Raw genomic sequence first — 23,725 nt, forward strand, 5'->3', positions numbered from 1 at the left:
AGAAAAAAAAAACCCACAGTAATACATTAACAGGTGTTGGTTCGTCTGCCTTTTAATAGGCAGCCAGAATGTGCAGCGTGTTGGTGTTAATGAACCTAATAATCACTTTCCCACACACTGTAGTGCATGTTTTGCTGAAAAGGAGCTTTCAGAGAAAGAACATGAAATCTGTCCTGCCTTCTATTCCTTCATTCAGCATTCTGTCCCTCGCAATCAGTCATTTCAGGGTGTGAGCTCTGCTAAACTTGCCCTACTAACCACAAATGCACTCCAGGACTAACCATACACACACACACACACACACACACACACACACACACACACAGACACACACACACACACACACACACACACACACACACACATAAGATGAGTCAGTGTGAAGAGTGTCTGCCTTCCCAAGAGATGCAGTCTTCCACTAGAGTGGAAGTGGTTGGGGGCAAATTACACTCTGGAGGCCTACCAACTCTTTCTGGTACATGCCGTCTGGCTGGGTGTTACTGTGACATACAGTAACAGCTTACACCTACACGTTAGAGATTTATAAAGCTCACTGTCAGAGAGATGTTTATTTGTGTATCTTTTACAACTGCTTGTTTTTGTGAAGAGGCATTTTTTGCGGTCGAGTTTTTCAGCTGTGATTCTTTTTATACGTCTTTAACGTGGCAAGGACATTTTGGTTTTGGGTGGTGACTAAAAACTGTCATCTCAAATCCGGATACACAGAAACTATTATGCATATTCGGTCTGAAAGTGCTGTAAAGTACAAAAAGCTTCAAGTGCATGTGTATTCCTAAAGTAAAGGACAGAAGAAATTTAATTTCCCTGGATGGCGGAGATCATTAGGACTGTGACGAGCAAGGATTCGCAGCGCAAGTTGCGTTAAAAGTAATAAACGGTTTTTCAGGGGAGGCCGGAATTTCTTAAGTAACCTTGAATATCCAGATTACTAACTCAAGAACACTTAACAAGCCCGAAGCGAATAAAGAACAGGCTTTAGTTCAGGCAGCCGAGTCTGCTTCAACGCTCACATGACTCACTGTAGAACATTTCCAGCTCACCCTTTTAATCATGGAGCTGTAATTAAGCCTCATTATTGTGCTTGTATACTGCTGATTTGCATTTAGAGAAATGTAAAGCAATCTGAATTGCACTTTCACGGGCACAACAAACAAGTGCTTTTAATTAACATATCTGACAGATGTTCAATGGCAAGATATTTCATTCATCTTACATAACATGGCATGAGTAATATCTCTTAAAGTCTTGGAAAGACACTAAAAGTGACAGAATAATACTATGAGCTGGGAAAAAAATACAGCACTTTTTGCCATAAAATGCCTGTTAACATAATTCAGCGTTCGATTATGTTGTCCTAAAAAACATATCAGTCAACCATCTCTTCTTAAATAGTTATATAAATTTAGAACATGTGCAGCTTTAATGTTTGGCTTTTATCTTCTTAGCTAATTGCTCATCAAGCATAAAACATCAAGCTCATCTCAGCGGGGAGTGGGAAGTGACAATACTAATTTTCCCCTCAAGGGAAATCTAGATTCAGAGCCCACGGTTAGGTGCTGTGGTGGGCGTGGGGCTTCTGAAATGCTGACAGCAGTAGTCTCAACAAGCAGTGGTATATCTCTCAGGTTAGCGTGTTTGCACTGCGTTGTATTGATGGTTTAACTACACCTCTGTGATCAAAAGCTTGCATTGTAAGTCTGTTGTTGGGGGGTGTCCCATGTAAGTGCAGCAGCAAGCTTGAGTTGGGTATCCTGAAGGGTCCCTCACTTCACTTCATATTTGGAAAAAATAAACAAGGAAGTGAAAAATAAATGAGCCAGGGAGAGATAATGTTCCTACTGTAGTGGAAAAACTTTAGCATATGTTGTCAATTTACCCATTAGTGCTGGGGTAAACATTGAAGGAGGTAATTGCACAGATAAACCTGTTCAACTGTTCATTAATGCAAATATCTAATCAGCTAGCCATAGGGCAGCAACTCCGTGCATTTAGGCATATAGATATGGCCAAGACAACCTGCTGATGTTCAAACTGAGCATCAAATTGGGGAAAAAGGGTGACCTAAGTGACTTTGAGCGTGACTTGGTTGTTGGTGCCAGACTGGCTAGTCTGAGAATTCCAGAAACTGCTGATCTACTGGGATTTTCCCAACAAATCCCAGTAGATCATCTTTGAGATTTCCAGAAAATGGTTTGAAAACAAGCCAATATCCAGTGAACTGCAAAAATGTCTTGTTGATGCCAGAAGTTAGAGGAAAATGACTAGACTCCTTTGAGCTGTTGGGAAAGCATCAGTAACTCAAACAACTTGTTGAACATTGAAGTAGATGGTCTACAGCAGCAGAAGACCACACTGGTTGCCATTTCTGTCAGCTAAGAACAAGAAACTGAAGCTGCAGTTTGCACAGCTCACCAAAATTGGACAACAGAAGACTGGAATAACATTGCGCAGTCTGAGCAGTCTTAATTTATACTGCGACATTCAGATCATGGGGTCAGAACTTGGTGTAAACAACATAAAAGCAGGGATCCATCCTGCCTTGTATCAAAGGGTCAGGCTGCTGATGGTGCTGTTATCATATGTGGATATTTTCTTGAAATACTTTAGGCCATTCAATACCAGCTGAACACTGCTTAATGTTCAGCTATTATTAAATGGCCAACAGTGCACTCACTGTTGAACATGACACGTAGTGCACTATACTCACATGGCCTCCACAGTCACTAGATCTCAATCCAAGCAATGTTTCTGGCATGTTGTTGAATCTATGCCCGGAAGAATTAAAGCAGCTCTGAAAGAAAAAGGGGTCCAACCAAGTACAAGCAAGGTGGACCAAATGAAGTTTGTTCTGTACTCAAAGACGCATAATTTTCTGTTCCGACTAAAATGTCCAAACTAGCCTCTTGTGTTAAAGGTGTCCCACAAGGAAGTGTGCCGGAGCCTTTGTGTTTTTCCAAAGACAATATAGAGTTTAATTGTTAAGTTAAATTTCTTAAAAGTTTAAGACACTAGCCCAGGGGTCGGCAACCCGCGGCTCCGGAGCCGCATGCGGCTCTTTAGTCCTTATACTGCGGCTCCGCGTGGTTTGGGAAAATAAATTAGAAGTATTTAGCTGAAGTGCATTTTATTTGTGTTTAGTTCTTTTTTTAAAAACTTGTAGTTCTATATTGGAAGATTATTGTGATTTTGAAATATAAAAATAAAATAATATTTTATTATTTTTTCATCGCTCAAAATAAGCGTTACACTCGGGAAGCCGTGTACCCCCGCGAAACGCCGTGCATTTATCGAGACTTTCGACCCCAGGTAGGCCAATTATGGATCCTCGGATCCACATTATGTCAGCAGCTGTTCTCCACCGTGAACTATGTTAAAAACAAACACCGCTCCCGCCTCACAGATGACAGCTTACAGTCCTGCATAAAGATGAAAGCCCCGATTAGCAGACGCTGTGAGCAGAGGTTCGGGACCAGAAGTCTCATTGTAAACATATCACGGCAGACCCGACGATGATGTTTGCATGAACATGCTTTTCAGCATCTCTATATTGACCACTTTTCACACACGGTTGCTGTATCGCGATACAGCCGGCTGCAGCTTTTCAGCTCACAACCCGACAACACAATAGCAGAGAGAGCACAGACTTTAAGGCGGCGGGCGTGATTGCGGGTGCCGCTCAGGTGCGTCCGACTCCCATTCAGTGGCACTGCAGACCACGCCCGCCACACACATTAACAAGGTAAAATAGATATTTAGGCAGAATTTTGCAAATATCTATTTTTTTTTAGCGACATAGTGCTTTTTTTTTCCAATTACTTTTTAAAAGGGTGGCTGCTCACAACAGTTTTGTTTGCTACATGGATCATTTTAGTTCAGCTGGGTGTCTTTCCTTTTGTTATATTTCTTTAAGAGTTCAAAATCTGTTAATTACATAAATAAAATGTAATTTTCTCTGTAGCACTTCACGGTTTCATAAGCAACACACCTTAGTTGCTCTGTGGATTCTTTTTAAAAAGCAGTTAAAACTTTTCTGTTCAAACAAGCCTTTTGTTGATCTCGTATTTTATATTCTTTACATTATTTACATTTGATCTTTTACATTGTGTATAATGTCTATTGATTGTATTGTTTATTTTAATATTTGTGTACAGCGCTTTGTGACTGCCTGTCTGTGAAAAGCGCTTAATAAATAAACTTTACTTACTTACTTTAGTTGTTCACACAAAGCACAAAGGTAAAAAAACAATATATACAGTGTTATCTTCATTTTAGATTTCAAAAAGTATTTGCGGCTCCCAGTATTTTCTTTTGCGTGGAAACCGGGTCCAAGTGGCTCTTTGGGTGTTAAAGGTTGCAGACCCCTGCATTAGCCCGAAGGAAGAAAAACAGGAATACATTTAGTTACTTTTTGTAGAAACAATTTATATTTACAAACACATAATAATTATACTATACTAAGTATAATTATAATAATTATACTTTAGCTTAATTGTACTCACTAAGTAAAATCCATATTGCCACAACTGTCTTCATAATTAAGAAATTTTAGACAATAAGGTCAATCTCCTAAATTTGCTCAGAGGAAATAAACACAGTTTAACTTGCAGTCCAAGTTAGTCTGTGATGGTCTCTAAGATGGCAATCACAAGGTGGAAGCCAAAATTAGAAACTGAGAGAAATATGTGATTACTATCTCAAGCTAATTAGCATTGGCAGTGAGGTCTCAGTACCCATGCATATCTGCTCTGAGGTCACATCTCTATCATTTTGCTCAGCTTTAATTAGAACGTTTAATGGGGGTTTGTGTAAGGATGACAAAGCTTTCACTTTCTATACATTTCAATAGACTAGCTATAACAGAAGTTTACAGCAAAAGATTTTTTTTAGTAGAGAAAAAAACCCACTTCCCACTCTGATTTAATTCAGAGTGACTTGACCTCATCCTTGAATGCATTTACTAGCATCATCTGACCTGCTCATTGAACTCTGTAACTTTTTCACTTGACTCAACTTTACACCCTATTTTCCTTGTATCCCATTGATTCCCATTCATCTCACAGAGCACAAAACTGAATAATTTATTTTAATTTCACTTTAGTTTTATGTCATCACAGTCATCACAGGGCACTTTACAAAGAAAAGTAATTACCTTTTCTCTATGTAGTGTTGAGAAGACATCAAACAATAAACACTCATCAACTGATGGGCTCAGTTACCGTAGATCAGAAACATGTAGCTACGTGGACAAAATGAGGAAAGACTGGAAAAACAAAGACAGAGAAATGCATGGTGAATGAAAGAGAGAAGTGCTTTCAACACAGAGCAGTTTGCAGTTCATGTGCCCCGCTTCCCATTTACATTGGGTCTCAGTATAAAACATTCTACATACCACTACACACGCTACAGTCATCGGAACATTTTTTACATGACTCTATCCAGTCCTGTGAAAAACCAACTGCAATTTCTTATGCTGTATGACTTTATCATAAACCAACATCATCATCGCATTCTTGTGGAGGAATGTGGCCCACTCTTCTTTACAAATTTGCTTCAGTTCACTGAGATTTGCAGGTATTCATCTGTGCACAGGTCTCTTTAGATCCCACCACAATATTTCAATCAGGTTGACTTTGGCATACAGAGAGGTTGACTTGATGTCTCCAGACTACCCGGGTTCTGTGACTGTGAAATGAGCCTAATTATCATCCTTCTACCACCGTTGTTGACAGTTAATATGAAATGTTTATGCTGACATGCTGTGTTTTTTGGTGTTGTTTTTTTCCAAACATGGTCAGTGTGTGTTATGGCCAAACATCTCCACTTTGGCCTCATATGTCCAAAGGATGTTATTCGAAAGATCTTGTGGTTTTTTCAGATGCAACTTTGCACTGTCATGTTTTTTTTTTTCGTTACAGATGGGGGGTTTTCTCCCGTTAACTCTTCCAAACAAGCCATACTTGTTCAATATTTTTCTAATTCTACTATCATGAACTTTAACATTAACCAGCTAACTGGAGCCTGGAGATTCTGAGATGTAGCTTAACTGTTTTTTTGTGCAGTTTCTCTGAGCATTGCAAAGTCTGGCCTTAGGGTGAATTTGCTGGGAAGATTGGCGACTGACTTGTTTTCCAGTTGTGAATAATCTTTCTCACTGTAGTATGACAGGCTTCCCTGTGGACAGCAACGGTTGCTTCTCTCAGGTTATTCCTTTCGCCTTTCTTCTTTGGCATTGTGATAACACAGACCTGAATGTCCCAGACCAGCAAATTGACCTAAGAAAAAAAAAAGAAAGAGCTATTCGCTCATTGGAAATGACAGTTGGAGCATTTGACCATTGCTGTACAAGCTGCCAACTTTTCTTACATTTACAACTTGTCAAACCTTTGTCCACATATCCAAAGCTAAATTTTGTTACACCGAAGAAAACAAAATAAACGCCAAGACACAGCTCCAGTGTGTAGGTTATCATTCAACTTATGGTTGTCTTAAGAGCTTGAAAAAACAAGTTTGTGAACTGAAGAAGCATCTTAGGTGAATGGTGAAAACATTAAAGAAGTCCAGTTTTCTTCATTTTTCAAACTCTCATGACCAGCTCCAGTTCTTAACAAATTTATTAGATCATGTGCCCTAAATTAACATCCATCCATCCATCCATCCAATTCAGTACCTATCCCAGCAGCCATAGGGTGAGAGCCGGTGTACACTCTGGAGAGGCTGCCGGTCTATTGCAGGGCTAACAAGCCTAAATTAGCGTAAATTGCCAAAATCATTTTCTATGTTAATGTATGTATAATAGTTAATCCACCAGTATGCACAAGCTCTTTATCAAAACAGCATTTTTAATGCTAAAATATAATTATACTTGTTATCAAAGAATTTTCAAATTATTTGTTATAGCTATAGATACAGATATAGATATAGATGGCTAACAGTAGCATTTCCATCTATGCTGAAAATGTTTTCCTGTTACTGGCAAACAAATTATTGGTGTGTCACCAAGATGGTGGCTAGTGAAAATGAAAAGTGTACAGAATTTTACACTCAGGGTTTTGTCTGTTTTGAGCATAGCACCAAGTTACTTGGAGTGTACTGGGTATAGCTGTCCTTTTTAGTGTGACTACTCTAGGCAAACAAAAGAGGAAATGTATGATTTGAGATGCAGCATTAGTATTTCATGGGAAAAATACAGGAAGAGCGCAGTCTTCTAAGGCCAATGTCCTAGCTATTAATTTTAAAGAAAGTGAGAAAGTGAGAATCTGCACCAAAATACAAAAGGTTCATTCTTTTCTGCTGCTGTATCTCTGCAGCAGGTTTGATGAAATTTGACCATGTAGCTTTTGTGTAATTTTGCTGACAGAAAGAGAGACAATTGGCACAGCAAATGTAACCCTGTGAGGCTTTTGTCTGCGAGGAGGAATTACAAAAGTGTCAGAAAATGAATCAGAATTTTCTTCTTATCCCTTTATAGTTGTTGTAGTTACCATCAAGAACCAGATGTGATACTGGTGCAAAGTATTCTATACAGAGCCCTTTATATAGCCATATGCAGATATAATCACATATTAACGCAGGTTATTGCAGTGAACAAGTAAGATGGTAAAGAACGTTTGCATTAGTTCTGCTTGTCGAGTTCAAATTAAGATAAGGAATCTGTGAAGCCTCACTCTCTTTCCTATCTCGCGAATTGTCTGGGCCTAGTGAGAGCGCTGTATCAGACAGAAGGAAGGAGTCAGACTTTAAGTATGAGGATCTGATTTGAAGGCAGAGGGCGTTGAAAATACACTGTAGAGATGGCAAAGGGAGTATATAGAGAAGTAGAGATAAAGGGAAAAGGACAGAAGTAGCGGATTGTAAGTTCAATATTGGGAGCTCAGTATCAATTCAGTGCATTGAGAAATGGATTAGCCTGGGATCTGTGGGGTGCTGAAAGATGAACAGGCTGGCAATGAGCCTGGACATGCATAGAAAAAAAAATCCGATTTAAACTGTGGTGACATGAAGCAGGAGCTTATCGGATTTTCTGGAAATTCTTTTCACTTAACCAGAGCTGATCTATGATTGTTTTTAATAGGTATTGATCTCCTATTTTAGTCCATCAACACTTTCCTGCATGCCAAAATGGACAGCCAGGGCCTGCAATCTCTCAGCCTCTGTGTATATCATTTGATGTCATCTTCTTATCATCTAATAAATTGAGATCATCAGGGTATGGATTCACTGTAAAACAAACACATGGGTGCAGGAATATCCATCCACTGAGTTCGCTATAATCAGATGTCGGCAAACAGAGCGGATGACCACTGTTGAAGATTAGCCGTTCTTCTGCAGCTGTATGTTGAGGCAGCAGAATCAACTCCATGGAAGTAAACATGACCGCTGTGACTTTTTCTGGTGTTGACAGGCCAGTGACATCAGCATTTCTTCCTCTTGGGTCGAGAGCCATTTCTTTTGAGTAGCAGAAGCTGTTATGACACGGACTCTACAATGGCTCTTTTTGTTTCTCCATTTTGATTGTTATTTTGTTATATACAGTAGTTATAAGACATGCTTACAACATGCAACTATTCCAAAGGGATCACTTGATTACTAGTTTGGAAAAGTAGTTGCTTGCAAAGATAATGACTCAACTCTCCTTTGAAGCATATCTTAGCATTCATGGCATTCAGCTTTGTGATTTTTCTATCAGTGCAAAGACAGAGATTAAATGGAGTGATTAGACTTAATATTAGGGGCTCAAAAACACATCTTCAAATGAATGTTGATGTAGGAACCATATCAAATTAAAGGTGCTGATATAATAATTGCAGATTTGTATGACAAACCCAGGGTACTGCTTGCTTTTCTAGCAGTGTGATTACAATACTGTTCACCTGTAATCACTGCAAGTAATTGGAATGAACCTAATGCAAACCGGGTCAAGTACTTAAATCACTGACTCATTCACTTGGATAAATACCAAGCTTTAATGAGCCATTGTGTCATGGTCTACTGAGCCTTCAGTTAATCTTAGTTTGATTTAGCAAATAAACAGATCAGTGCACTGAGTTTCAATCTGACCGTTGTTTCTTTGTATTTCTGCAGGATGATGGTGTTTGGAGTGCTGACGCTAGTCCTGAGCTGGACTTCACTGGGAGCTGACCTGGCAACCGCTGTGGTAAGCTCCCTCGCTTTCTCACCCCTGAGTGACTGACTTACTTTGATATAAAATACCCTAAACTGGTCGCCTCTCTTATGATACTTGATAGTTTGCAGAATTTACTTCAACTTTATGCATAGTGCACTTAGAAAATGTGTATTTGGCTGAGGGGGAAAAGATGACCATCCACAGTTCTGTGTAATTAAACAACTGTCTCATAGACATATATGCACTTATATCCATAATATTTAAGGTATTAGCTGCTAATTAGTGGTTCTAAGCTTAAAATCTAAGTATTTAAGCTTTATCAGGATTTTAAGGTAACAATAATATTTATGAAATCAGTCTAAGTGACAGAGATCCCTCACAGATGCACACAGTCATCTAAACAGGTTTTATAACTGCCCAATCTCAAATTCTTCTGATCACAGCTATCCGTCTACCACATCATGAGCTTTTGATCTCTGCTGTCAAACCACACGCCATTAAAAATAGACTGACAAAAGAACAAAATTGCAAACCCACACCTTCTCAGCAGCATTATACAGAGCTGAAAAACCCGATTCCAATTCAAGGATTATGACAACACGAATCCAATTGCCGTATTCACACTGAGTAGGTGATTAATTTCAGTGTTTTTCTCTATCACCGTCCCAAGGCTTAAAAAAGCCGCGCAAGTGTTTGATCGATGTGGAGGTGAGAACTCACCGTGAAAATAGAGAGAAACATGAGACACGATGAATATCAGATGGCTGAGCACCAGTGTTTGACTAAGCTGCCTCGGGCGTGTGTGCTATTTTTCTCATTTTTGTTGCTGGATGTTGCTTTTTTTACTCAGGGCAGCAGAGGATTGTTTACATGTGTGAATTAAATTTGGAGATAATGAGCGTCAAGTAAGCAGGAGTAAGTAACAGCGAGAAGTTCGATCTGTTGCACAGTGGTGTCTGGTTTTATCTTCCTTTTTATCTGCATGTTCAAGTCTTCTTTGCGAGGCTTCACTCGGTGTGGTCTTCATTTCCTGACACAATGACACTAATGGTTTCCTTTTATAGCGATGCTACGGCACACATGTATGACTGAAACACCAAAACCCCCATCTGCATCCACCGGTCAAGACATTGCAAATACAGACAAATACAGAATTTCTCAGTAGATGATTCATCCTGTCCATTTCGTCTCCTGCACCATGACACATGCTGCGCTCAGGTCCATCTACAGGGAGTGCAGAATTATTAGGCAAGTTGTATTTTTGAGGAATAATTTGTGCAAGTGACTATTACTGTGCATAATTATTAAGCAACTTAACAAAAAACAAATATATACCCATTTCAATTATTTATTTTTACCAGTGAAACCAATATAACATCTCCACATTCACGAATATACATTTCTGACATTCAAAAACAAAACAAAAACAAATCAGCGACCAATATAGCCACCTTTCTTTGCAAGGACACTCAAAAGCCTGCCATCCATGGATTCTGTCAGTGTTTTGATCTGTTCACCATCAACATTGCGTGCAGCAGCAACCACAGCCTCCCAGACACTGTTCAGAGAGGTGTACTGTTTTCCCTCCTTGTAAATCTCACATTTGATGATGGACCACAGGTTCTCAATGGGGTTCAGATCAGGTGAACAAGGAGGCCATGTCATTAGTTTTTCTTCTTTTATACCCTTTCTTGCCAGCCACGCTGTGGAGTACTTGGACGCGTGTGATGGAGCATTGTCCTGCATGAAAATCACGTTTTTCTTGAAGGATGCAGACTTCTTCCTGTACCACTGCTTGAAGAAGGTGTCTTCCAGAAACTGGCAGTAGGACTGGGAGTTGAGCTTGACTCCATCCTCAACCCGAAAAGGCCCCACAAGCTCATCTTTGATGATACCAGCCCAAACCAGTACTCCACCTCCACCTTGCTGGCGTCTGAGTGGGACTGGAGCTCTCTGCCCTTTACCAATCCAGCCACGGGCCCATCCATCTGGCCCATCAAGACTCACTCTCATTTCATCAGTCCATAAAACCTTAGAAAAATCAGTCTTGAGATATTTCTTGGCCCAGTCTTGACGTTTCAGCTTGTGTGTCTTGTTCAGTGGTGGTCGTCTTTCAGCCTTTCTTACCTTGGCCATGTCTCTGAGTATTGCACACCTTGTGCTTTTGGGCACTCCAGTGATGTTGCAGCTCTGAAATATGGCCAAACTGGTGGCAAGTGGCATCTTGGCAGCTGCACGCTTGACTTTTCTCAGTTCATGGGCAGTTATTTTGCGCCTTGGTTTTTCCACACGCTTCTTGCAACCCTGTTGACTATTTTGAATGAAACGCTTGATTGTTCGATGATCACGCTTCAGAAGCTTTTCAATTTTAAGACTGCTGCATCCCTCTTCAAGATATCTCACTATTTTTGACTTTTCTGAGCCTGTCAAGTCCTTCTTTTGACCCATTTTGCCAAAGGAAAGGAAGTTGCCTAATAATTATGCACACCTGATATAGGGTGTTGATGTCATTAGACCACACCCCTTCTCATTACAGAGATGCACATCACCTAATATGTTTAATTGGTAGTAGGCTTTCGAGCCTATACAGCTTGGAGTAAGACAACATGCATGAAGAGGATGATGTGGACAGAATACTCATTTGCCTAATAATTCTGCACTCCCTGTATGGTGTGTAAGGATTATATCAACGGAAAGACAGTACTTTCCCTTTAAGGAACTTGAAAGCATCCAGTAAATTACGTGGTAATCTAACTAAAACGTCTTCTTGTTCTACATCTCCACTTGATAAATGAATAATATAACTTTTCATAAATTGCTTCAGAAGAGTCACGGGTACATCTTGTCCTCTTTGACGTAATGATTTTATGTGTGTTACAAAATCATTCCGTCTCACTTTTATGTAACCTGTCTGCTGGGTGTCACTGAGGCTGACTCTGAATGGTTTGTACACCCTCAAAAAATAAAGAACCTGTCTTTAGCGGTACAGCAGCTTGTTACTGGGTACTACCCTGAACAGGAGGTACTTATTCTTATCCTTGTGGGCCGAACCTTGTAGAGCCCAGTCTTGAAACTCTGGTGACAATTTTGCACTTTATTAAAACGGCACATACACAGATCTTTTAAAAAAAGTGTAAGAGTAGCTGTATTAGAAAATCATCAATATATTTTATTTTTCATTCGTACACTTGGAAATGATTTTGGTCAGGTTCGAACCCAGAAACATCTTGCTAGTAGATAACAGCACTAACTACTGCACCACTGTGCTGACAGTACACTGTATACAAGACAGATACAAAGTGAAACTTTTCTGGGGGGGTTGGGGTCCACAGTTAAAAAAATACATAAATAATTTTTTTTTAAATGGGCATTTTCTGTGAATTAACAAAAACTCCGTGAGCTACCGTAACATTTTCTGTAATTTTAGACATTAATTTGTCATATTTTAGGGCCATGCTGACAGATTTCTTTAAATTTTCTAGAACAGCATTTCTTATCAGGAAAGTAGCAAAAACTTGAGTTTTTCTGATATTAAAATATCTCTGGGTTTAAATGTGTAGTTAAACTTCTTTAGATTGACAGACAGCAGAGGTCCACTCATTTATTCCACTTAACATCAAACTGTAAATGAGTTTATTGATAATATTTTTTTTATGTTTCTGTAATGGTTAATTAACTGCTATGCACAGGATCTTTAAAAACAATATTTTTAATACCAGTATATAATTATAGTTAACCCTGAATTTTCTGATGTACTTTTTTACAAGAAAATGTTTAAAAATCAGAAAACATATTTTTTTGATTAGGATGCCAAATTAGTTATTTGCTTGCAGTCCTTGACAGAAAAATTAGTTTTAGCTGTTTAATTTTATGCTCAATTCATTACAGATTTTTTTTCTGAGAAGTCCAGTGTGCTCAAATTTGGGTGTAAATATGTTGAAATCAGTTTGCTATTAATTAATACCAAAATAAATAACAAAATAACTAATAATGAAAAATTTTATTTTGACACATTTCTGAAATGTTTTCCTTTTTTTATTACAGGTAGTCTAATAAATTAATTAAGGATCCAGATGATACATTTGTGTAGATAGTCAGGATAGAAATCTGCTTTTGCTGTACCTCTGTTTCTGAGAATTTATAGGTGAAGTCCACTTGGGTCTTTTCTTTGCCTGGGAGTAAACATCATAAAGGCTTCGTAAAAGCAATTACATGAACAATCTGCACTGGCTCCTCAGACATCATTTATGCGTGTAAATAGGAGCTTGTGCTTATGTCGATGCAGGTGTTACTTCTTAAATGAGATGTTTATGTGAGAGGCCCAGATTTCATGTGTGTGTGTTCCTTCATATAAATGTGAGGGTTATATACAAACTGCTTGCATAAATGTTAGGCAGACAGTTGGTGCTTGTGAGTCAGTGTGGACTTAACAGGTTTTAGTTTCTAATAACAGACTTGTAGACATCATACATCATCGTATGAAGGCATTTCATCTTTAATAAATGTTGACTCATTCTTTATGCTGGGAATTGTTGAAAACACATTTATGAGAATGCACTTTTTAATCAAGTGTCTTCTTTAAACAAATTCTTTTAGAATTTATATAAAATAGAGAAAAGCGGAAAAAGCAGTTAGAATGTGTTTATTTGATCTTTTCAGCCCTAATTCCAAAAAACAAAATTTAACATAGAGAAAGATGTGAAAGTACTCATTAATTGAAAGATCTCTTTTGAATTTACTATTTGATTGAATTTATGCAAAAACCTCATTTATAATAAAATCACTGACAGCATTTTCAGGCACTACAGACTGAAGACAGGACAGGCCAACATTCCTGTTTAGATGTAATTGTTCTACACAGTTCTTCAGCTCACCGAGCCAGCTAGCACCTATGGGGAATTTGTGCGTATGTGCAGGAACACCACACACATGGTGACCTCTTTAACCACCACGTACCACTGCCATCTGAAAATGTCTGAAAATCTTCGACCTCCTCCACCCCGACTGAGAGCTGAACTTGTGAAAATCGATTTGCCACTGCAGTCGCGTAGCTGTGTCCCACTTTAAATAAGAATGAATTTCATTGCCCTGCTCTAATGATGCAAAAACACCCACCGCAACCACGGGAACTAACAGCTCTGCACTGTTTAGTACATAGAATCTGGATTTATCTGAGTTTCTGATCAGCTTCATGTGTGACTATATTTACAGGTGTGACTGACAGACCTGCAAGATAATCTTCACATCCTGTCTGTGTGCAGACTGCACTTAAATTAATGGCTGAATACTTAGTAAATAAATGCATAATGAATACACCCCATTGGCAGAACTCCTAATTACCAACAGCGGGTAGTCAGAACTTTGCATTTTCTGAGATTCACTGTCATCCCTTCAGGAATTCTAACAGACTTGCTCTTGAATTGTAGCGCTCCTTGGTATCCCTCGTCTCTAACAAACTAGCTCAGGTTTGCTGGGAAACACAGTTTGCTTTATCTCTTCTGTGTGGGGCTCATTAGTGTACCCCCAGAGAAGGTTAAGCTACACGCAGTGTTTGTCCTGAGCCCCGGGGACATTTAGCATTCAGACGGCACAGTTCAGCGGAGACTGCCACTTGTCTTTTGTTATTTTTGCCAAGGCAGGTTTCTTGTTAGCACGTTGCATTGAATTGAAAAGCATTCCTGTTAAGATGTGTTAAAGGGGTACAAAAACAGCCTTATTCCCTCCACTGTGTCAAAAAGCGCTAAAAATGATAGCAATCACTATTCATGTTTCTGGAAAAATGTTTTAGTTAAAAAAAATATGTATAAATAATTGTCAAGCTGATTACTTGGTATTTGACACACCACATCATTCCTTCTTTGAAATGTGAGTCATGAATTTTTTTGTGAGTCATGAAATGTGAACCATTCAATCTTTTTTTCTGATATGTCCTTGTTTCCCACTCTCTTTCCACTCCTCTCACATCTTCTGTTTTATTTTAGGGCACAAGTGATTTCTGCGTTTCCCCTGACAAATACATCATGAGTAAAACAAAGGATGTCATCAGTGCTGGTAAGCTTCAGTGTGAATAATAATGATCCTTTAATGGATTCATTATGTGACCATAAATTTGTGGCCATGGTGATAATTGATATTTAGCAAAGAGAGGACAATGATGATGAAAAAACATTTTCTGTCTGCTTTTGTGTTTGTGTTTTTCTCAGATATTGTTCATTACTATCTGTACTGCAACCAGACTCTCTCCAACCCCTTCCAGCAGGTAGGAAACAGGATGTGTTGCAGAGCTCCTCGCAAAAATTGCAGGTCATAAAATGTCCACACATCTAAGCCAAAAGAGTTTTGATTAACACGAAGAAATGTTCTGTAGACATTTGAAATTAAATCTTTATCCATAAATGAGGATTTATGATGTGCAGGTAAAACTGGACACTTGCTGGGTATTTTACAGATACAATTTAACATTGTTAAATGTTATTTTGGTGGCTATGCACTTGCCATCAACATTATTAGGTACACATGTTCATCTGCTAGTTAACAGAAATGTACGAGTCACAGGGTGACAACTCACTGCTTTTAGGCATGAAGACATGCTCAAGATGGGCTGGTGAAATTCAAACTAAGCATCAGAATGGGACAAAAAAGGCGATTTAAGTGACTTTGAACTGTGTTGTGGTTGGTTGTTGGTGCCAGATGGGCTGCTCTGATTGTTTCAAAGACTGCTGATCTTCTGGGATTTCCCCAGACAATCATCTCAGGGGTTTGCAGAGAATGACCCAAAAAGGAAAAAATATCATGTGAGCAGCAGCTCTCTGGGTGAAAATGGCTTGTTGATGCCAGAGGTCAGAGTAGAATGGCCAGACTGTTAAGCTTATAGGACAGAAACATAGCAGAAGGTATGCAGAAGAGCATCTCTGAGTGTACAACATATTGAAGCAGATGGGCTACAGCAGCAGAAGACCACACAGGCTGACTCTCTTGTCAGCTGATAAAAAAGAGTACAGTTCACACAGGTTCACCAAAACTGGAGTATAGAAGATTAAAATGTTGCTTAGTCTGATGAGTCTCTATTTTTGCTGTGACACTTGAATGGCGAGAACAGAATTTGACAAAAACAACATGAAAGCATCTGTCCTGCCTTATATCATTATATAAGTTCCTACTGGTGGTGTAGCAGTGTGGAGGACATTCGATGGGTACTGTTTCCAGCAAGATAACACATCATGTCGCAGAGCTCAAAAAATCTCAAACTGGTTTCTTGAACATCACCAGATACCAGACCTCAATCCAGTAGAGCACCTTGGTGGAACAGGAGATTTGCATCATGGACGTACACTCAACAAATGTGCAGCAACTGTGTGATGCTATCATGTTAGTATGGAGCAAAACCTCTGAGCAGTTTCCAGCACCTTACTGAATGTGTGCCATGAAGAATTAAAGAAGTTTGAAGACTAGTAAGGTGTACTTAATAAAGTGTCTCGTGAGTGTATGTTTATTTTGAATTTAACAAATCTGTTCAAACTACCCACTACATCAACATTCAAATAGAAGCTTTGTCCTGATTTTTTAAAAACTTTTTTAAAGGTATTAATGAGGAAATATCAAACAGATTCATGATTAAGCTCAATGTTCTGACCAATCACCTAATATTAGTTTAATTATGGCAGGATTAATATTATATTCTTTTTCATAATCAGCCCTTTAAAAGACTCCAAATTTCTCCATCTTAGAAGTTTAAAGAAGAAACTGTTACTTATTCTTTTTTTTATTTATTAAAAAGAAACTGTTATCTGAATTATTATTATTTTTAAAAATTTTGGAAATGTGAATTGTGTAAACAGCATTTAAAAGACCATTTAAATATGAGCAAGGTCATTCCTGACTCATTTAAACAGACTTAAGACAGCTGTTGTTGTGGCGATACTAATCGATATTAATAGCTACAAAAACCAAATGTCGCTCCGTTTTAACAGCAAAATGCCTTCATGTCTCTTGAACTGTAATTTGCGATGCTCAGTCCTTGCTCATTTCTTTGCCCCTCAGGCTTCATCTTTGTCAGGCTTTCCCTTCGTCCAGCCCTGTCTGTCTGAGTTACATCCTAACTTCTAGCAGAGGAGTTATAAAACCACCAAGGATCAAAGACTGTCGCCATTATTTTTCTCTCTTTCTGTTCTTGCTTCCTTGATGCATGACAAAGCATACCTTAGTGTTACAAAACTGCCGAGACAAAGGCTATGAAATTGCACGTTAGATGAAACAACCTGGAGAATCTCTTCTCCTCCCACTCTTCTGAGGATCCGTGGAGTTACTCTTCAGGGAAGCAGTTTGTGGGTCACTTCACTAACTTCCCAGCTGACATCAGTCAGCAGTTAAGTCAATTTCTGTAAGTTCTGGTTCACCAGACCTCAGATCTTATTATCTGGCTCTTGTAGACATGCCCCGAGGAGCACACCACAAGAGCACAGCGGCAGAGGGCAGACAAGCGTCACCTTGCCTGGTAAACAAAGTCAGCGCTCTTTTCACTGTCACACAGATAGCCAACAGGTGCAAAGTTCACAAGCAAGCTGGCAGATACAGGAATTCACACTGATTGGCAAGCAAACAAGCTTCTCCCCCCTGTTTATCTTACTCTCTTAGGTGTTTGTCTCTCCGCAGTGCCCTGCAGGTCTACCTTCCTGCCCCAGCGTAACGCTGCCTTTGGCATCACTCCTGTGCCAACTCTTTATCTATTTTTATCATCTCTTCTCCTTTTTTTACTGTCCTCCTCCATACACTGTCTTTGTCCTATTTTTTCCACTTTATTTGGCTTAGAACAAACTCACCCAAGATAAAGTTGGGGGAAAAAAATCAATTGAAGCAGGTCGACTGTGTAGCAGAGAGCTACTGGGCCATGGACGATCATGTAGATCAAAAAAATGTCAGATCAGAGGAAACCAATTACATTTATGGATAGTTGAGGTAATTGACCACATCTTGTTTCAATTTAACACTGTGCCCCAGGCGTGGGGGTTTCCAGGCTCGTCTTGTTAGGCTGGGTGACTGTGAAGATACAGATTTACTTTGAAGATATGGCAGATTAATTGATGTATGATCATACTTGAATGTTAATTTAAAAAAAGGCAGAAGGCAGGAACGATTGTGTTTCAGGTAGAACAGACTATCCCATTACACTGGGCTGACTTTGGATGCTTATTTTGCCCCCTGTTGGTGAGATGGGAGATTGTATCTCAAGTAACCAAAATCAAAGCATGTTAAAATGAAGTGAAGAATCTGACATTTTGACATATGACTTAAGTATAAAAATTTTATTTGTATTTATATTATCATAAGAATAAGTTGGGGTTTTTAATAAAGTTGTAAGATCTGAAATCACTGCATAAAACAGGGGGAAACACCCAATACCTCCAATGAAAATTAGATTTAGCTTAGGCCAGTTTTTTAGGCCTGGATTCTCCATTTCAATAAATTCAACCCAATTCAGTTAGATAAAAATAAAGCCAATTATTATGGCATTAATGCTTTCACCTATAGTTTTTTTTTTTTTTTTTTTTTTTTTAGAAATTACTGTACATTTTACAGTACCTCTATTACTCAGCCTGAAGCTTGACGCATTCATACGTGTTATTTGCCTGCTATTCATTTGTGTGTTTAAAAATGTACTTTTGTTTGCAGCCTCTGGCCATCTTCCAGAGGTCTCTGACCACCATGCAGATCCAGATCCAGGGTCTGTTGCAGTTTGCTGTACCACTGTTTCCTACGGCTGAGGTATGGCACACAGAAATACTTTTATGCTGTAGTTTGAGAAATAAAATAAGGGCTGAAGTGTTTTTCAGTGATACGCTGACCTCTCCACAGAGAGATCTCCTGGGTATACAACATTTGCTCAACTCCTCGGAGGCCAGTCTGCACCAGCTGACCGCCCTGCTGGACTGCAGGGGGCTCAACAAGGTTTGTTCACTGCATCCTAATTGGCATTAGAGAAGCACAACTAGGTCAACTTGAGAGTAAGTGGCCATTCAGGATTTCAGAGTAAAACTGAAGTGGAACTGAGAGCAGAGCAGATAAAAGTGCTTTTAAAAACCTCTCTTGTTGTTTGCAAGTTTGTTTGCACAGTGCGGTTCATGACTGCAATGCGGTTTACGTGAATGATGTTGAAGTCACACCAAATGTGCAAAACATAAATGAAGAAAATGATGACACACACCAATGCACTAAGTGCTTTTTCATCTTTGGCTCATTTTGTTCCGCCGTGTATTCAAACATGGCAGCGAGAGTACAGATAATGAGCAAACAGTTTGGCCACATATCTGTGTTCTGCACTTGACCTCTTTAGGACTACCTGGATGCAATGGTGGGGGTGTGCTATGATGGAGTGGAGGGTGTACTGTACCTCTGCCTGTTCTCCATTCTGGCAGCCTGTGCCTTCACTGTCATGCTGTGTGCCATTCCCAGGGCATGGAGACAAATTGCCTGCAGGTCAGTACATTTTCAGGCTTGTCTGCCTGCCTGAGCGGCCTCATTTTCTCATTCTGCACCAATCTCTATGTAGATCCCGGTGTACCGTCTAACCCAGCACATACCAAAGAATACTGTAATTTGAAGTTTTGTTTCCATCAGGCGTGATTCGCACCGTAGCCAAGAAATGCAATATCGTAAACTTTTCCTCTGATGCTCCTTTCCTAATTTTTCACTCAAGGGAACAAGATTACGATGACATGGATGAGGAGGACCCGTTCAACCCACGGGCAAGGAGATTAGGGTCTCAGAACCCCGACCACACCAACATGCACAGCTTCTGCAGCTACAGCAGCAGCATGGGCAGCCAGACCAGCCTGCACCCACCCGCCCCGGCTGTCTCCAATGCCCCAATGTCTGAGTACATGTGAGTCAAAAAAAAAAACAACTTGGGGGGGAAAGTGACATCAGAAATTTGAGCCATATCCCGAGTCACTTCTCTCATTTTTCCTGCAGGAACCACACAGCTCTTTTCGGGGGAAATCCACGGTATGAGAATGTGCCTCTGATAGGACGAGGCTCTCCACCCCCATCGGTGCGTTGGGTCCCAGAGGCCAAGTCCTTCCTATGATGTCATTTCTTTCTCAGTTAAACTCAGGAAGTGGTTTTCTTAGAAATAACAGCTTATTATTTCTTCCATTTTTGTTTTAACTTGGTGACTCAGCTAACCTCCTTTGTTACATTTTACATTCACATCACTTAAATTTTAATTCCGATTAAATCCACTCTTTTTAAAGGTTCTTTATAGTATTTAACCAGATACTCTTGTGTTTTACACTGTGGCTTTTATTTTCTGCTGTGAACAACATACAGGAGGCTGGCTTACAGTGCCAAAGCAAGGAGAGGAGAAGTAATTTAGTTAATATTTAATATGAACAGAACACCATTTAGCCTCTCTCAAGCTTCTCTCTCAGGATAAGGTGACACAGGCCGTAACCCATAAACTCTTTCACTGTCGACACACAAGTTTTTCTTCCTCACTGAATTAACTCAGCACCCTGCTGGGCCTCTCGTCTCCTGTTATATCACAGAGATAAAAATAGAAACATTTTAAATGAAGTTTTCATTCAGCACACGCTCTTAATAGCATGCTGTACACCATTTTACAGATCTCTAATCTGGATTTTGCTTACATTTACAGGAAAGAAATAAGTTTTTATCCTTTTTCCTGCTCAGATTTTTTTATTAATAATTGCTCATATGTTTAGAATCTAAATTAAACCAAATTTATACATGTGTTACTGCAGTTTTAATGTATGTAATTCTTTTTAAGTTAGACATCATTATCATTAACCTTCAGCCTTTAATTCCAGCTAAAGTACCAACTAAACATGTGATATGCTCTGTCTTTTGACTCTTTACTACAACCAAATAATATGCATGTTAATTTCTTCCTCATGGCTATAACTGTACAGAATCATGCAGTCATCTTCGGCTAACAGCTTCTTTTATATATTTTTTTGTTTGTTTGTTTGTTTGTCATGTGTATGTTTGTTTGTATCTTTCATTTCTATATTCCCTCTTTTTTTAATCAACTTTTGGAGATATACTCTCAGCAGTATAGAAATCGAGTAAGTCTTTTCTTCTCTCTCTGTCAGGAATAAAGTCCCTCACTTGTCCCTCTGTTCCATCTCCTATCATTTCTCCTTCACCTCACATTATCTCGTCTCCTGTGCAGTTCTCCTGTTTAGCATGACTTTTAATCTGCAACCTACTGTCCCCGTCGCAGATAGGTTCACTTAGCAAGGGTATTTCAGCCCCTGGTGTTCACAGGGTGGTACTGTAGTTGCGTCTCTGGGTACTTTCACAGTCAGCTCCTATGTGCATGCAGTCTTTCTCCGGTCATTTAGTTTTACACCTAGCACTGACACAAAAGTATTAGCAGTAGGGATTCTGTGCACTGCAATAAAATGGATATGGCATATGTTCGCCAGCCATACACTCACCTATTCCACTGCTCATTAACACAAATACCTAGTCATCCAATCACATGGCAGCAACCTACGATATTTAGGCATGTAAAAATAGTCAAGATGACCTGCTGAAGTTCAAACTGAGCATCAGAATGGGGAAGAAAGGTGATTTAATTGACTTTAAAGGTGATTTGAAAAAATTATGAACCCTCCTATTAAAGCAAAAATTACAGCCGGTCTGAAAGCAAAAGGTGCTCCAACCCAGAACTAGATAGGTGTAACTAATAAACTGTCTAGCGTGTAGCTATACTATAAACATGTACTATATATTCATTCTTCTGTAGTTTCACTTCACCTGTTTTTTTTAACCTGATCACCCATGCTCTCCCTGCTTTATGTCCCACTAGGGGAGTCGGGAGCCTCAAACATTTCTCATGTCAGTGCCACAGTCGAGTGAATTTGATACATAAAGATAGATATTCAGTGGACTGTTCCTTTAAGCCCATTTCCCCTACTTTCTTCCATTACAAATGAGTTTTACATGTTTACATCAACACAATCTAATACAACAGACTTGTAATATTCTCTATATATGTCTCTGTGTTGGTGTTTTGTCTATAGTACTCTCCCACTATGAGGGCCACCTACCTGTCCATGACCGAAGAACAGAGGAGACACTTTGGAAATGACTTCCAAGCATAGACTTCCCTGTTTGCCCAAGGAGAGAAGCAGCATCGCATACCATCTACAAGACAGCAACATGCAGCTGATAGAAGACTCACAGAGGAAACTGTGTGGCTTCACGTTAGTCCAGGACTCCAGCGTGTGGAGTCTAATCATAATGGAACAATATCTGTAATCTTCTCTCTGTTCTTTTAGCTCATTCATGACATTTCTATCCTTTCTTGGAGAACGTGCTAGACATTTCCAAGAAGCGCTGTCAAACTTAACAAGCTCTTAATCTGTTTTGTTCTTTGATACCCTCACACGCTCTTTTAAACATATAAAAAAAAACACAAAACAAGTTGTTTCCCAATAACGTAAAAAAGAAAGTTTAAATTCAGTTGAGATCTCTCTCTGCCTTTGAAATGGAGATGTGTACTAATTTTGACATCTTATATTTGAGTCTCCAAAGATAAAAGATGTGAACGCGATAGCTCATGCATCGTTATTTTCTATGTAGTGTGCTCCATGCGTGATATTTGTGAAGCACAGAGCCAGCACTGGCAGCACACAGCAGGAGTTTGCGGAGCAGTATAATTTATTTGCAGTCTCACACACACACAAACACGCCTGCTAGTGAAGCTTTAGGAGTCCACAGAGACGAGACTACCTTGAGACCATGGCTTCTGTAAATAAGTTGTAAAATAACAGATTGTTGTCTTATTCTGTTTTCTGTTTAAACTGTGTGCCATTTTTATATACTTTTTCTAGTTCTGTCCAGCAATACATAGGACCACTATTTTTTGTATTTTCTAATGGGCCATTAATTCATACTCCCTGTATATCTAATCCAACTAAACCAATAAAGTCGTCATTCCTATTGTGATTCGGGAAGCTGTGCTGCTCTCTGATTAATGAATTCAGGTAATTACTTTCACCATAGCAAACAATCCAAATAATACATGTTTGTACCGACTAACGATGACTTTCTTGTGGATTGGATATATGCCGTGTCATTAATATGTTTTGTGTGTTTGTTTCAGCATGTTGCACTGTACAGGCACAGAGAGTGGTGCTTAATTTTGTTTGTGTGTGTGTGTGTGTGTGTGTGTGTGTATGTGTACGCAAACTTCAGGGTCTAATCGTAAATTGAATAAACCAGCTTTGAGTACAACGCGATGAGTCTTAATTTTGTTTTTGAGTGTTTGTGCCTAAAATCATTAAGATCTCCTTGTGCATTTAACTGAAACATATCCACATGCAATTAGTGTATCATGTACTAGTGATTCCTTGAATATTTTTAAAGCCTGCTGAAAATATGTAAAATTCTTCCCAAATAAAGGATGAATGAGGCAGGGATCAGGGTTCACTTGTACTCAGTGATGAAATTATTCGATTTTGGTGTTTTGAGGTCAGATGTGAAGGTTGCTGTGACCACATGGCTATCCCATTTTTAGTGAGCTCTATATATTTAGTTTTGCATATTTGTCAC

At 39.2% G+C, this 23,725-nt stretch overlaps 1 protein-coding gene across 1 annotated transcript in view; it reads left to right on the forward strand.

Moving 5' to 3' along the window:
• The window catches only part of ttyh2 (tweety family member 2), a 73,107-nt gene extending 49,699 nt beyond the window's left edge, over positions 1-23,408 (forward strand). The window contains exons 6-14 of the mRNA XM_039616518.1: positions 9,103-9,175; positions 15,127-15,196; positions 15,349-15,404; positions 18,815-18,907; positions 18,998-19,090; positions 19,476-19,618; positions 19,839-20,024; positions 20,114-20,192; positions 22,192-23,408. Of these exons, the coding sequence (XP_039472452.1) occupies positions 9,103-9,175; positions 15,127-15,196; positions 15,349-15,404; positions 18,815-18,907; positions 18,998-19,090; positions 19,476-19,618; positions 19,839-20,024; positions 20,114-20,192; positions 22,192-22,272 (874 nt within the window). The 3' untranslated portion in view covers positions 22,273-23,408. The remainder of the gene's footprint in view (positions 1-9,102; positions 9,176-15,126; positions 15,197-15,348; positions 15,405-18,814; positions 18,908-18,997; positions 19,091-19,475; positions 19,619-19,838; positions 20,025-20,113; positions 20,193-22,191) is intronic.
• Positions 23,409-23,725: the final 317 nt, after the last annotated feature.

The sequence above is a fragment of the Oreochromis aureus genome, linkage group 8 (assembly GCF_013358895.1).
Source record: "Oreochromis aureus strain Israel breed Guangdong linkage group 8, ZZ_aureus, whole genome shotgun sequence".
NCBI lineage: Eukaryota > Metazoa > Chordata > Actinopteri > Cichliformes > Cichlidae > Oreochromis > Oreochromis aureus.